This window comes from Propithecus coquereli, unplaced genomic scaffold, assembly GCF_000956105.1.
Source record: "Propithecus coquereli isolate 6110/MARCELLA unplaced genomic scaffold, Pcoq_1.0 Scaffold31, whole genome shotgun sequence".
Lineage (NCBI taxonomy): Eukaryota > Metazoa > Chordata > Mammalia > Primates > Indriidae > Propithecus > Propithecus coquereli.
In genome coordinates, this window is record NW_012148730.1 from 4807864 (window position 1) to 4823664 (window position 15801).

General features: G+C 36.4%; 1 protein-coding gene across 1 annotated transcript in view; it reads right to left on the reverse strand.

Annotated features, from left to right (window-relative positions):
* DIAPH2 (diaphanous-related formin 2) overlaps window positions 1-15801 on the reverse strand; it is a 914924-nt gene that overhangs the window by 299023 nt on the left and 600100 nt on the right. Inside the window, exon 21 of the mRNA XM_012650030.1 lies at window positions 11090-11214. Coding sequence (XP_012505484.1) covers window positions 11090-11214 — 125 coding nt within the window. The remainder of the gene's footprint in view (window positions 1-11089; window positions 11215-15801) is intronic.

The following is a 15801-nucleotide window of genomic DNA, read 5'->3' on the forward strand; positions in this document are numbered from 1 at the left end:
GAAGTTGGACAAAAGAAGACCATTGTTGTTTATAAAGAACATTTTCCTTGGGGGAAATAATTTATTTCCCATTTGTGAGGATTCGGGCAGAATGATAAATAAATAAATAAATGACACTTTTTATACGGTTATTCCATTTTACAAAGCATGTTACAAGTCATTATTATACCTAACCCTAATAACAACATATGTGACGTAGGCAAGGCAAATATTATTGTTTCAGTTTTGCAAATGGGTAAACAGAGCATCTTTCCTAAGATCACAACAGACCTAAGCCAAGGCTAGAGCTTAGGTCTATTGATACCAGTCCAAATATCATTTCATTCAGATGGCTTAAGAAAAATACTTTGCATTTGCAAAAACATTAAAGTTTGAAAGTACTTTTATGTATAGGTTCTGAGTCAGGCCCATGATAAAGGCATCTACAGATCAGTAATTGAATAGAGTTGCTGCCCATAAATTTGACAATGCCTTAGCAGATACGAAAAACCATTTACTAAATAATGCTTTTGATGAGGTAAAGAGGGTTGTTACTGTCACCTCTAGGAACCATTATCAAATCAGTTACTCATGCCTTTTCTCTACTCAGACACCACCAATGGGTAACCAGGTCCTATTCGCCTTGTCACTGATGACCTTTGGAAAGCTTGTCTATGATTCCTTTTTTATTTTTCATTGATTTTCCATTCTCACTATTGGTAAGTCCTTTAGACTTCAATGAGTAGCTAGCTGGGATGTAATCGTCTCAAATTGATTACAGTTCTAAATGCATGTCTTATGAGGTATGTATACACTCCCATCATCAGAATTCAATTGGATAATTTTGGGAAATGTTAGTCATATATTTCTTTCCATTTCTAACTTCACCAATGACTTGGGACAATGTAATAGGTTATTATCCTATGTTACTTTGCAACACAAAAGAGAACATCAATGCATGATTACTAAACATATTGACTTGCTTTCTTGCATTTTCTTTCAGTCTTCACCTTATAAAGCTTCCTTTATATTGAAGTTTAAAACCAGAAGAAAAGAACAGGGAACATTCAATGAAAACCTAAATTTACTTGCTACACTTTTCATAAGCTGCATGTTACATAGATCCTAACTAGAAATAAGTGAACAGACTTCTACTATAGAAAAAAATACTGATATGTTTTTCTACATTATAAAAATAGTACATGATTGAGATTTGGCTGCAAGATTATATTACCTGAAGAATTATACTAACATCATCATTATTACCTATAAACTATGTATATTTAACATACCACATGTGCTCTTTATAATTGAAACCAGTTTTAGCATATTTGAAATCAAAGCAAAAGGAAACAAATTCATAGATTCATTGCTATTAATATGGTATCTAATTTATGATCTTATAAATGCCAAAATGGCTTTATCTATATCAATAGATGTGCATATATGCTATATATTCTCTAGTATATATGCATACACAAAAAACATATACTAAGTAATTTATTTTTTCAAGCTTCTTTTTTGTGTTATTTCTACTCAATATGAATAAATCCCATGGAAAGGTTTTTACATCTCTTAAAACTCAGCTTCTGGTGAAAATGATGAGAATTTGTCACGTTGAGGGTACATTAACTCTTTCAGACAAATTAAGTCCCATTTTATGTTCTGAAAAAGATGATTTCCCAGATGAGTCTCTTGTGGCCTGAGAGGGTTTATGCACCCTTTAACTGAGCAATATATTCTCTTCTCACCATTAGCATCACACACCAAATGTCTATCAATTCCCTGAACAAAGTTTGAAAAATGTAGCTCATAGTCTATATAATTTCAGGCTGAATTTCAAACAAGGAAGACTCTTCAAAGAGAAAATTTTTATACTAACAGATCCTAAAAGCATATGCTCCATTCAGATAGTTTCTTAGAATGGGATTTCTATCTAAGAGTTTGCTAAGACATAATTTTCAATACCTGTATTTTAAATCAAACCATGATAAAGGAATATTTGAAACATGTTAGATCCCTTTCTTTTGTCAAACTGAGGTTATGCCAGAGTAACAAGCTTATGTTTTCTGTTTACTGGCCAGAATGTTAAGTTTAATATTAATCACTACACAATGAACTCTAACCTATTCAAGTAAACATTTATTAAGCACTTAACTTTCTTTTTTTTTTTTGAGACAGAGTCTCACTGTGTTGCCCGGGTTAGAGTGCCGTGGCGTCAGCCTAGCTCACAGCAACCTCAAACTCCTGGGCTCAAGCGATCCTCCTGCCTCAGCCTCCCGAGTAGCTGGGACTACAGGCATGCGCCACCATGCCCGGCTAATTTTTTCTATATATTTTTAGTTGTCCAATTAATTTCTTTGTAATTCTAGTAGAGACGGGGTCTCGCTCTTGCTCAGGCTGGTTTTGAACTCCTGAGCTCAAACAATCCGCCCGCCTCGGCCTCCCAGAGTGCTAGGATTACAGGTGTGAGCCACCGCGCCCGGCCTAGCACTTAACTTTCTAGAAAGCATTGTGCTAGGCTTGTTGTATAATACTCAAAGATGAATAAGAATCTGTTTTTCAAAATAGTATATAACGCAGTGTGCAAAACAGACATGTCCATAAAAACAGTATAGGCAAATCAGCAAGTATAATAACTGAAGTATTATAATGTTATGAGAACACAGGGGACAGGGAAAAGAATTTTCATTGCTATGATTAGGAAAGGCTTTCTGGAGGAGATGGTACAAGTGAGTGTTAGGGTGGAAAGTCTGGTAGGTGCTCAAGGTGCCCACCCTTTTCAGTACATAGGGCATAGGATTCCTTTGGAGGACACTTGAGAATCTATAGATAGATGTAGCTAGAGAGGTAGGTAGATAGATACAGGTATGTCTTCCTAGCATAGTGGCTGGCACATGACATTCACTAAACAGTGACAAAGACTCTCTCTTTAACCAAATTTTAGTCAGGTTCCTCTGAGTCCTCCCTAAGAGGAACCTTTTCGACTAGGCCTCACCTTTGGGCTCTGTCTTTAGCCCCAATGGTCCAGCTTTAGCAAGAATCCTTTTGGGTCAGGTTAGCAAAAATCCTGGATATTCGATCAAATTCTCTACCCTTGGTATCTGACCGCCCTCCATATCTAGCTAAATTGCTCATCCCCCAAGCTCCACATCTTATTACCCCGGCCTGCCTTCAGCAAGAATCCTATCAGGTTGGTGTAGCCAGAATCCCCCTTATCCTTGTATCTCCTTCTAGTAATTTTCCATCCACAGCCCCCCATCCTGTTTCTTGGCTAGAAATCCCCACTTGCCCTTGTTGTTATGAACTAAAATAAAATCTTAAGCTCCCCACTAGCTGACTGAATGGACCCCCTCTTAGCCAAGGGGATACCCTAAAGCTGAGTTGCTGGCCAAGAGAAGGGAGGTCAGACATGCCTCATCATGCCCCCTCCCTTCTTACAGATATCCTCTCTAACTCATTAACAGGCCTAAGGCTATGCAAGACAAACCTGCAGGTCCTCAATTAACATAACAAATCACTTGAATCTGGGTATATGTCCTGTGGCTTGTCTCTGATTAACAGACTTCCTTATCATAACTTAAAACATCCTAAGCCTTTAGACAAAGCTTCATTTTCTTAACCACTTACACATGGAAGAGTTTTTAAACCCACCTATAACCTGTAAACCCCTGCTTTGAGATGCTCTGTCATTTCGGGACAAACCAATGTATGCCTTTCATGTACTGATTTACGACTTTACATGTAAATCCTGTCTCCATGAAATGTATAAAACCACACTGTATCCCAACCACAGCCAGTCCACTTGCTCAAGGCTTCCTAGGTGTGGCTCCGGGCCATGGTCCTCAAATTTGACTCAGAATAAATTTCTTTAAAATTATTTTACAGAGTTTGGCTTCTTTTCTGTTGTCATTGTATTTGGAATGCACCGCAGTTGTATACTGAGGTCTCCCTTCCCCTATTGCAACAGTTCCTGAATAAAATCTGCCTGTACCACTGTAACTTCTGTCTGGCTCTGATTTTCTTTGATGATAATTGCTATTATTACTATTTTATTACCATTTTTATTTTTATCATAAATGATTATATCTTCTATTTCAATTCAATGTACAAATAATTGAACTAAAAATTCCCAATGTCATTGTGAAGAGTGTGTATTTCAAAGAATGCTAAGAATCATGCTTTCAAAAAAGAAATATTTTCCTCACATGGTTTTGAAAACGATTTGCTTCTCGATGTACACTTATCTCCATTATCAACCATGCCCTTTATTTTTTAAAAATCCTGTAACTGCCCCTTCCTTGAGCAGTCTCATAAAAAAAGGTTTGCTTTGAACTCCCAATTTTCTGAGTTTGAGTCAGGAAATTGAGGGTAAGGAGAGAGTCAGAGGTGGTGAACTTCCTTCCAGTCTAGTCTAAAGTTCTCATTTTTTCTTGCACAAAATGACCAAGATTACCGTATTCATTAAACAACAACGACAGCAAAAAAAACCAAAAACAAACAAACAAAAAAAACCCCTTTGCTCTCGACAGCTATTTTTACTTTTGTTTTGTCAATTTTATGACATTTACTTTACAAAGTGTGGATTATCATCCCCCTCAAACCTGTTACTGGCATGTTCTCAAAGGTGATAAATGTTACTTATGGTTGAATAATAACTCTGTGGGTTTTTTCATCTATTTTAAAATTATTATCTTAATAAATAAAAGTGGAATAAAAATTCACATAGTGGCAGTGCAGTGAAGGCCCCAAATCTGTTCTGAATTGTCTGGAAAGGACAATGTACTTCTCAGTAACCTGATTTGTAACCACTTCAAATGCCTTCCCTCATACTATGAGGAAATCCCAGGTGTTGATAGTTAGTTGACAGGGTGTTAATGTCATTAACATTCTGTCAGCTCTACTTGTCAATGTGTTAATGGTGCCCCTGCTGCTCAGTCACTCCCTGTCCTACAGTTGGGGAAATGATTTAGCCGGCAGTCAATCAAAAAGCTAAGCTGATTTGGGGCCACAGACAGCCCTGCCATTGACAAAATCTCTGTGAGTAAATGTGGTAAGGAATTTGTCAACAGGATATAAGCAGTAAGGTCAACACTGTGGTTAATGTGCTTTTTTAGACAGTTTAAGATGTTAAGAATGGACCACAACACAAATTTAAAAGTCTAAGGAGCCCTTTTTTAAGAATGGGTCTCTTTCCTGTCAGAAAAAGTAAGGAATGATAAGTAAAAGTGATGTTTTGATTTAAAAAAGAAAAAGTATTGGGGTTCAGAACATAATACCCCAAAGTATGGCACCTTGACATGCTGAGCACTTTGAGCTGAAGAACAATTGGGAGGGTCACAGAAGCAACAGGGTCTCTCTGGCCTTCTCCTGCCCTCCTCCAGCCTCCCCTTTGTCCCCTGAAACAGGTCATAGAAACTAGAATTCTTCTCCCCCAAAGCATGCCAGAAAACCTAGGAAGGTCACTCTCTGAGATTCTCCCTGCTCCACTGAAGACCTTCATGTGACAAGTGTCTTGCCCCACAGTGGGGGCATGTCATACAGAGACACAGAAAAGAATCTGAACAACAGGCCTTGGTGAGTTGCCCCAGTTTTTTACCATTAGATCATTCCCCTTTTTGTCCAGTCATGTTTCTCAACAACTATCCATTTCTTTTACCATACTTAACACGAAAATACAGTTTTCCCTGGGTCTTTAGGTCTTCAGGCTCCAGTGTGATGTTGGTTAAATAAACTTGTTATGCTTTTCTCTTGTTAATCTGTCTTTTGTTATAGGAGTGTCAGCTATGAACCTTGCCATAGGTGAAAAAAAGATACTACTTTTTCTCCCCTACAAAAGTAAAATTCTTTCACAGTCACACTACTGGCCATAAAAAAAAAAAACAAAACGCAATGTTACCTATAATGTCAATGTCACATACAATGTCAAGTCAAAGAGAAGAAGCCCTAAGCTCAGGAGTTCAAGACCAGCCTCAGCAGGAGTGAGACCCCATTTCTACTAAAAATTATAAAAATTAGCCAGGCATGGTGGCGTGTGCCTATAGTCCCAGCTACTCAGGAGGCTGAGGCAGGAGGATGGCTTGAGCCCAGGAGTTCGAGGTTGCTGTGAGCTACGCTGACGCCACGGCACTCACTCTAGCCTGAGAGACAGATTGAGACTGTGTCTCCAAAAAAAAAAAAAAAAAAAGAAGAAGAAGAAGAAGAGGAAGCTTAAGATTGGCAAGGAGTCCTCTCACTCTCTCAAGTATAGGTTATTTTTCAAAGCATGGAAACTGGATGTAATTCTGAACCTCACCCTACCAATATCTACACAGAGACTACAGAATTCCTGGTAATCTTAAAAGATAAAATGAGATGACCCCTAGAAATCAATAAACTGAGAACAACGGCACCATGGCAAAAAATTTTGTGAATTGTTGAAATTATCCTGACATGACTCTACCTTACTCCATGACACAGGGACAGCTGTGGTCAATTTTATCATCAGATACGGAGAATTCCATTTAATAAATGGAAACATTTTTTAAAATCTCAATTATGTAAAATTAGGCAGTGTTTGACACAGTGAACATTCATTAAATTAGTATGACTATATCATCATTTTTATTATTTACTAAAAACCTAGTATAGATTCTATTTCAATTCACTATATAAATAACTGAACTAAAATCTTCCAATACAATGATTATGATGAGCATATTAGCATGAATACTAAGAACTTTGCTTTTTAAAAAATCAGAATACTAGCACTAATTTCCCCACACAATTATGTAAATTTTTGAACATCATGTTTTAATCTATATAGTGTTATTATTAATATATGTATTATAGATCAGCTCGCTTAATTCTAGAAACTCCCACTTATAATTTATGAGAGAATTTCCCCATTTCTCCCGCTTTTGTAATTTTATAAAATTAGTTTTCTTTTACTCTTTCCATTGATGGGGTGCAGGAAATGCTACTTTGGTGTCTTAGACTGTGCTCCTATAACAAAATACCTTAGACTGGGCAATTTTTAAATAGGAATTTCTTTCTACAGTTCTGCAGGTTGGGAAGCCCAAGGTCAACGAGCGAGCAAAATTTGGTGTCTGGCGAGTATTTGTGCCTTCCTGCTGTGTCCTCACATGGGCAAAAGAGGGGCAAAAAAGCAAAAGGAAGGTCAAACTTTCTCTCTCAAACCCTCTTACAAAGGCACTAATCTCACCCATGAGGGCAGAGCCCTTGTGGCCTAATCACCTCCTGATGGTCCCACTTCTTAACACTGTTATATTGGGGATTAAGTTTCAACATGAATTTTGGAGGAGACACGAACATACACAGTAATTGGCATACTGAGCATTTTAAGTTGAAGGAAATTGAGGTAAAACACAGAAGCAGGAAGGTCTCTCTGACCTTCTCCTGCCCCCTCTCTTCTGAAGCAGGCCATAGAAACTAGAGTTCCCCTTCCCCCTTCTTCCCTGAAGCAGGCCATAAAACCTGGGAAGGTAATACTCTGGCCTTCCTTTTCCCTCCTCCTCTGAAGACCTTTATGTGACAGGTGTTCTTCCCTATTCCCAGAGGAAAGCAATGTCATATAGGGGCCAGAAGAATCTTAACAAACAGGGCTTGCTAAGTTCCCCGCAGTTGCTTACCATTAGATCACACCCTTTTGTCCTCCCATCATTCTTCTGAACAACTGTCCATAAAAATACACAGTTTTTCCATGTCTTTGGTTTTCATTTATAAAGGTTCCCATGTCATGTATTAATAAAACTCATATTAAATAAATTTGTACGCTTTTCTCTCATTAATCTTTTATTATAGGGTATCAGCCATGAACCTTGTGACGGGTGAGGAAAGAAATCTTTTCTCCCCTATACCAATTAATTTTTTCTGAGTCAGAACAAGCAACCAATTTGGGTAGAGAAAGACACAGAAGTGATGAATTTCCTCTTAATACCAGTGGTTTCAGGAGGCTGGAAATAGCGTTGGCCACTCCAGGAGAAGTTTTATTCCTTTGGGTTTCGTGGCCAATTTTTTTTGACATTTACTTTAAAAGCTGTGGATCCTCCCTCCTAAAACTAATTATACTTTACAGGTATGCTCTAAAAAAGTGTTTCAATGTTACTCAAGTTCCCGAGATTTATATGAAGAAAATTTTTATAACTACAAGCACAGCCTACCACTGTTTGACAATTTCCTTTTTGAAGTGCTAAGTAAAAGGCTTGGAGATCTCCATTGTCTCTAGCTACAATATTCCGTGATTTGACACATATTTACTGGGTGCCTATATTGTGTTAGGTAGTGGGCACTGTGATGGGCATATCGTAATTAACAAACCAGGCGTGATCTCTGCCATGGGGACAGCAAGACAGAGAGCATGTAAATGCCAGACTCTCAGCAGCCTGAGGTCAAGTTTTCTGTCTTATGCACTGCTGTAATTTTCTGGACCCGGCAATGCCTAGCATATTGTAAGTGTTCAATCAAAATTGTGAAAGAGTACAGGTGAACATATGGTGTTACAGGACATAGCCCAACCTGGAGATTTGTTGAAGATCCAATCTGCATATTCAGGTGTCCTGTGGTCACCACGCCATTGCTGCTAACTATAGCACTGTTGCTGCTCTGAACGCACGGAGGCATGGGAGTGCTATTCAGTTTCTGAACTCACAGTCCTTATAGAGAGATTATTGTTTAAGTAGGTAAGGTTACTTTCAAGGGAAACTACTGCCATATTTGTACACCTAGTCATTCAATTTAAAGGGCCAGTGACCTGAAGCAAAACACTTTATTGGCAGGGGATAGAAATATTGGAAAGATCATCCAGAACAAAGAATCCTATAGTAGAAATGGGACTCTGGCTCTAATTTTAAAACAGGATCAAGTATCCCACAATAAAATAGCCTTTCTTTTTGAATTGCCAGAAGGGTAGAAAAATATCAAGTAGGCACCAGAACAAACATAACATATATACATATGATAATTATGCATTTTGTTTGTCTCTTTCTAGAAGATGAAAACTCTCAATGGGTAACCAAGGAGTCTTCCAAAGCAAGAATAATTTTAGCATTGTAATCCATTAATTCATAGTTCTTAACTAATTCAACTCAATATTCTAACTTTTTCTCTGAAATAAATTGCTGTATTTTTATTTTTCAAAAAATATGATATGCAAAGTACCAGCCCCACACATTTTAATATTGTTTTCAATCCCCTTGTGGACAAACAGTCACACTTTAGTGCCACTTAAACGAAGAATAACCGTTCATCTGTAACATACAGATACAAAAGGCTCTGGATTTTCATTTTAAAGTGCTTAATTACCTGCATAAAGAGAGAAATAAAACAAGGAGCCCAGGCCAAGTTCATGAGGGTTTGAAATTACTTTTCTTTTTCTAAATGAGCAACAAAGACTCAATAGTGCAAGCTGTTGTGTGGCCACCAGCCAACTGTAGAAGAAAATATTCAAAAGAACAAGGGGATCATGAATTAAATTCAAATATGTGAGGCAAGAACCCAAATCAAAAGGTGGAAGAAGAAGATGGTGTTTCCAGCCACAGAACAATATAATATATTTGAAAAAAAATCTAATCAGCAATAAAATGAAACCTTCACGTTTAAGTATCCCAGTGTGGCTGGTTATGCAATCCAAGGTTATTTGTGAGGACTCCCTGACTCCAATCACTCACAAGCTGATGTTTCCAATATCTATATTTATGAAAGTACTCAGAATCACTCAAGGACCATACAAAACACAGTATTAATTCATCAACCAAAACACTGAGAGTGAAAAAAATTTTTACATATATCTAAATTGCCATTTTTAAGCAATTCAAGTTCAGCACAGTAACTTCCAAGTTGGGCAGGAAAGAAAGCGTATCTGAGTAGAAAAAGGCAGTAAGTTTAACCTTGAAACAAGGTGACTGTCATATAGTTGTTGAAGGAATTTACTTATTATCAGATAAAGAATTTACAGTATTTATTCCCTCTAGAGATATAAAATGGTGAATCAATCTGCAGTTCAAGATATTTATTTAAACCCAGAGGAGGAGGATATGGCTTTAACTTTTGAAAACCAAAATAGAAATAAAATTAAAAAAAAAATCAGCTGTAATGTAGTTTATCTTTAGACGCCAGATTTAACATTAAACAATTCAAGCTAAATGCTATTTCTCAAGTTCTCCTTTCATATGTTTCTTTAATTTATATAAATATACTGTATGTAAAATAGGGGTTTCAAAAATGTTTATTTAGCAAGAAATGCTTAATGTTATATAGCTATCTACTACAATTTATTTAAATAGATCATCTGTTGACCAATTCATCCGTCCATCCATCCATCCATGTATCCATTTATCCTTCACATTTTTTTCGGCCTACTGATACTAGTTATCCTCTGATTACCCTTGAAAATTCACATGTACTCAGAAAATACATGCACACAAAGAAAAACAATCTCAGACCAAAAAAAATCTTTTCCTGTTGATCATTTCCTTTAAATATTTGGCTAGAGAAGAATATTCTTTTGTTTTTTCTTTTGAGACAGAGTCTTACTCTTGCCTGGTGTTACAGTGCCATGGCATCAGCCTAGCTCATGGCAACCTCAAACTCCTGGGCTCAAGCAATCCTACTGCCTCAGCCTCCGGAGTAGCTGGGATTACAGGCACGCACCACCATGCCCAGCTAATTTTTTCTATTTTTAGTACAGACAGGGTCTCGCTCTTGTTCAGGCTGGTCTCCAACCCCTGAGCTCAAGTGATCCTCCCACCTCAGCCTGCAGAGCACTAGGATTACAGGCATGAGCCACCAAGACTGGCCTAGAGAAGAATATTCTTTGTTTCGTTTAAGTATAATCAAGCCTCATAAGACTTACCTCGCATATCTTGTGAGCTTTCAAATGAAATCCTTCTTTGAGAAATGGCATTTTTTCTGATCTAATTGTTCCCTTGCTTACTCTATCTGGTTCAAAACATCATGAAACAAAATTTATGCTGCCAATATAAAAACAGCATATACACAAATTCACCCAGACAGTGTGAATAGACTAGCAAGTCTAGAACTAACCACACAGTTAGTAAACAGACACACAGAGACTAACAAATAAACAAAATGCTTAATAAATAAAGGATATCGTCATCTTTTCCACAAACTTATCGTGTTGATTTTCTGCTTGGGGGAATTTCTTGATGTCACGTTCCAAATTAACAATTTGTTGTTCCATTGCTGCAAGGTTGCTCTTGAGAATTTGAGCTGAAACTAAAGAACAATGGTGCAAAGGGTTTAGAATATTTTACCAGGTGTTCTACAAAACAACTAAAAGAAAACAATTTCAGTTAAAGCCTTTTTTTTAACGTGGAGAATAGTTACACGAAGTCAACTCGCATTTTTTCTGAATTACTGCTCATAAAAATTATATTCTCCATGAAATAAATGAAAATGTGTAATATAATATACCAAATCATCATGTTTAATATGGGAATGTCACCATTTTACTCAGCCATTAGTTCAAATGAATCCATTTCTATTTAAATTTATTGACGGAATTCCTAATATTTCATTCTTTAAAACGTAATTTGAAGACTAAAGAGAAACTAAGGTTCAAAGAGATCTTATCTTATTAAAGCATGTTCTTGGCTCCATAAATGATTTAAGGTTAAATTATATAAAAGGATCAAATATTTTTCTTTTGTTGAAATATCCTAATTTTATAAACCAACATCTAATGGTTTTGTTCCCATCTTTAGTACTTTTCATACTCACAGAGATGTGAAAAATAACCATTGAAAGAAAATTTAGAGCAAACCTCAGCGAACACATGAGCATATACGCTCCCATAAAGCTTCAGCATGCCCTCAAACATTATCATTAGTTGCTTTAATTATCCCTAACATTTTCTGCACTTTTTTTTTCTAATTGACAACCAATAATTTTAAGTATTATTAATATATTGAAACTGTTCCTAGATACATGCACACTTTCCAGATCTCTCATGACCTCTTTTTTTTATGGGGTATCTTTGTTTTTTTACAACTTGTAACTATTTTACAGATACTCTTCTACTGCATGACCGGCAATTATGTATGAAGACACTTCTATCAATATCAACAGCATTTGCCAGGATTCTAGTTATAAAGAAAAGGTAAGTATTACAACTTCACAGGTAGCCTGTGTCCTTGCTTTTTAAATCCAGGCCTCTGAAACCCTGTTCTTTTTATTAAAGGACCATGAAACACAAACAGAAAAATACCACAATTCTGTTTTTTGTTTTTTTTTTTTTCCTATGTATTTTTAGTTGTCCGATTAATTTCTTTCTATTTTTAGTAGAGACGGGGTCTCGCTCTTGCTCAGGCTGGTCTCGAACTCCTGAGCTCAAACGATCCGCCCGCCTCGGCCTCCCAGAGTGCTAGGATTACAGGCGTGAGCCACCGCGCCCGGCCTGTTTTTTTTTTTTTTTTTAATAAAGTCTGTCTCATTTAGAGACATACCTGTATTACAATGAAAAATTCAACAGACTGGCAAAATCAACCCCCTGGCGAATTTCAGCCAAACTATTCTGATACAAATTTATCATCGAGGAACACACCTTTATAACTCAATGAGGAAAAATAACCTTAAAGGTACGTGGAAATTCAAGAGACTGAAAATCAAACATCAACACTAGAGACGATTTTTTTTCTATTAATCTGTCAGTTTAAATAGCTCTGTCCAATTTAGTTCCATTTGTTTAGATCTGACAAGATTGGAAATTATTCTTTTTTCTTTTCTTTCTTTTTTTTTTTTGAGACAGAGTCTCTCTGTCGCCCTGGCTAGGAAATTATTCTTTATTGGAGAAGTGTAAGAGAGTTTTGTCTTGTCAAAAATTTGCTAGCGGTTCAGAAATCATTGCTTGCTTTATTTAAAGGATGAGTTTGCTGTGGAAGATATCATTCTCTCTGACTTTAAAATTGCCTTTCTTTCACTTAGGTTTTTTCCAGTTTATTCTCCTTACCTATTCAAAAGATTTCTTCTTCCCCTATTTGCTTGACTGAAAAACTGAAGATAAAAAATTGACCAGTTACTTATGTTATTTAGGTACACGGACATGATGGGGTTCAGGACACACTACCCCAAAATACGGTGTCTTGGCATATTTAGTATTTTAAACTGAAGGAATTTTAGAAATGACACCTATAAGGAAGGACTTTCTGATCTTCCCCAAAGCATGTCATAAGAGTGTCATGTGAGAGGTAACCTCCCTATACCCTGAGGAAACCAACATCCTTAACTTCAAAGACAAAGGGGCACAGAGAGAAATCTGAACAAACAAGCCTTGTTAAGTTTACTGCAGTTTATTAATTCAGCTAATACTTTTGCTTCTTCCTATCATAGTTTTCCACAACTCTCCAATCTTCATCAAAACTGCTACAGAAAACACTCAGGTTTAATTGTTTCTTAGGGTCTTCATTTCCTTACGGAAGTTCCCCTCCTGTGTCATGTAAAACTTAAATAAATTTGTGTTCTTTTCTCTTGTTAATCTGCTTTTTGTTACAGGGGCCCCAGCTAATGAAATTAAAAATGGATACAAGGAAGAGTTACTTTTCCTACCCTACAGAAGAAATAAACTCCTGCTAACTTTCTGCAATAAACAAAACGTGTTCAAAGGTCAGGTTTAGGTCACAATGGTAATCCTACCAGTAAAAAAGGGGATGACAGTAATGACTTCATCTTCTGATACTTCAATGCAAAGATAGCCTCATCTAGTTGCTATACACACAACAGTCTAGACATTTCAAATAACAGGAGAGAATATTTTTTAATCCAGTGAAATTGCTTTTACCCTAAAGTTGAATTCTCAATAAATCAATATTTTTCTGAACATCTGTCCTCGCCAATTTTTCATGTCAAATCCTTAGTCCTCTATAAATCCCTCCAGAGCTCCACTCCAAATTCTCTACCATTTTATATGCACTTTTTGTTTGTTCAAGTGATCTCCCACATAGCACATTCTGCTTTGAATTCGATTTTTCTTTTTGTCTCAAGTACATAAACACACAGTCTCCTTTATAAAACCTCAAGCTACTTAATGGTAAGATCCATATCTAATTCTCTGCTTTTCCCTCAGTACTTATCACTGTGCTTTACACATGGTACTCAATGAATGTTTATTGAATGAGTATGTATATTTCAAGAAGTTTCAAATTTAAATTTATATTCACTTCTGCAACTGCAAGTGCAGGTAGAGGTTAGCTATAATCACAATGATTCAAAGTTACTATATGAATTATTACATGAGTATAGAAAGGAAGAAGGAAGTTGAAATCTGTCTAACAATATTATATAGAGGAGGAAGGGTCATGGGAGATGCTTAGACAAATAGGAAAGTTAGGAAACGGGATAAGGAAGAGAAATAAAGGGCACCTTTCCTTATTAGGCTCTTCCACTCTTCCTCTCTAATAAATTATTAATATTATGCCTGAACAAAAGAGAATAAAATATTGGAGATGTAATAATCCAGGAATTAACACCTTAGACGAAAATTTATGGCTGCATTAAGCAAACAATCCCATTATATAAAGTGTTCATCCTTACATTACAGAAATTATGTTATCTTTGAGTTAGAAGTGACATTAAAAGAGATTTGGCCCAGGCTCTCAAATTTGAAAAATTCAGATTACACAGTGTCACGGTCTAAATCCCTGGAAAACATAGCCTAAGATAGAGCTTGCTTGTCAAGGTCTTACTGGGGTAGGTCTTACTGAGGTTAGGATGTAATCCCAGAGACATAGGAATGAGGGAAAAGGGAAGAAAGCAAATACAAAAGGGTAAATTATGAAACTTGTCACAGCTTTACAAAAAACACAGCTGGTTGCTTAATGTGTCTGATTGTCTCCATCAAGGCTGACTTCATGGACATACGGCCTGTACAGTTGCACAGCGCCTCATCCTTAGAAGGGCCCTGCACTTTGTTTAATGCTTTGTTGCTGTTGTTTTAAAATTCTTAATAATTTTTGCAGTGAAGTCCCACATTTTCATTTTATACTGGGCCCCACAAATTATAATCTCAGCCATACCAATTATTAATTGGGTTTTCTTGAGCCAGTGACTTAGCCTCTCTGGGCCTTCATTTCCTGATTTGCAAAATGAAGACAATAATACCTTCCTTAAAGGGTAGTAATTTAAATTATTTGATAATTATAAAGCACTTATCATTATACTGGTACATAATAGGTAATCTACAAATATTCATTTCATATTTCACTATCCTCCCCCCATGCCCTACCTTCCAACATAAAAATTCCTACTATAAATATGCTACCAAGAATTAAACAACAATTTAGATACAATCTAAGGGGAAAAAAAAAAAAAGCAGACATTCCAGACCTGCTACCCTCACTATGGCCTGATTTAATTTAATGCTGGTCGTCTTTCTAATCAAGAGAAATAAACTTAGATTGCGTTTTTTGTTTTTAGGTTTTACAGGGTACATGAAATTTTAGGTCTGGGAACCAGCAACAATTACACTAATGAACGGTCAATTTGTTAGAGATATTAGGAAGTTCCAAATTTAAAGAATATTTCTGGAAATTAAAATCTGTGTAATAGTCTGGATTTTTCTGGAAACATTTAAAAGTTACTTATTTTGGCTTTCTAGACTTGTCTAAAGGACAACAGACTCCCAAAAAAGCGTTAGAAAAGAATTAATATGTGTTTACCTGCCTGATTACTTGCCTTTAATACATTTACTTCAATCTTAAGAGTTGAGAGTCAATTAATATTATGATTATTTACCTTTTTAGTGTTAGCCTACATTAATTCTAGTATTTCTAAGGGGTATATGTGTGTGTGTGTGTGTGTGTGTGTGTG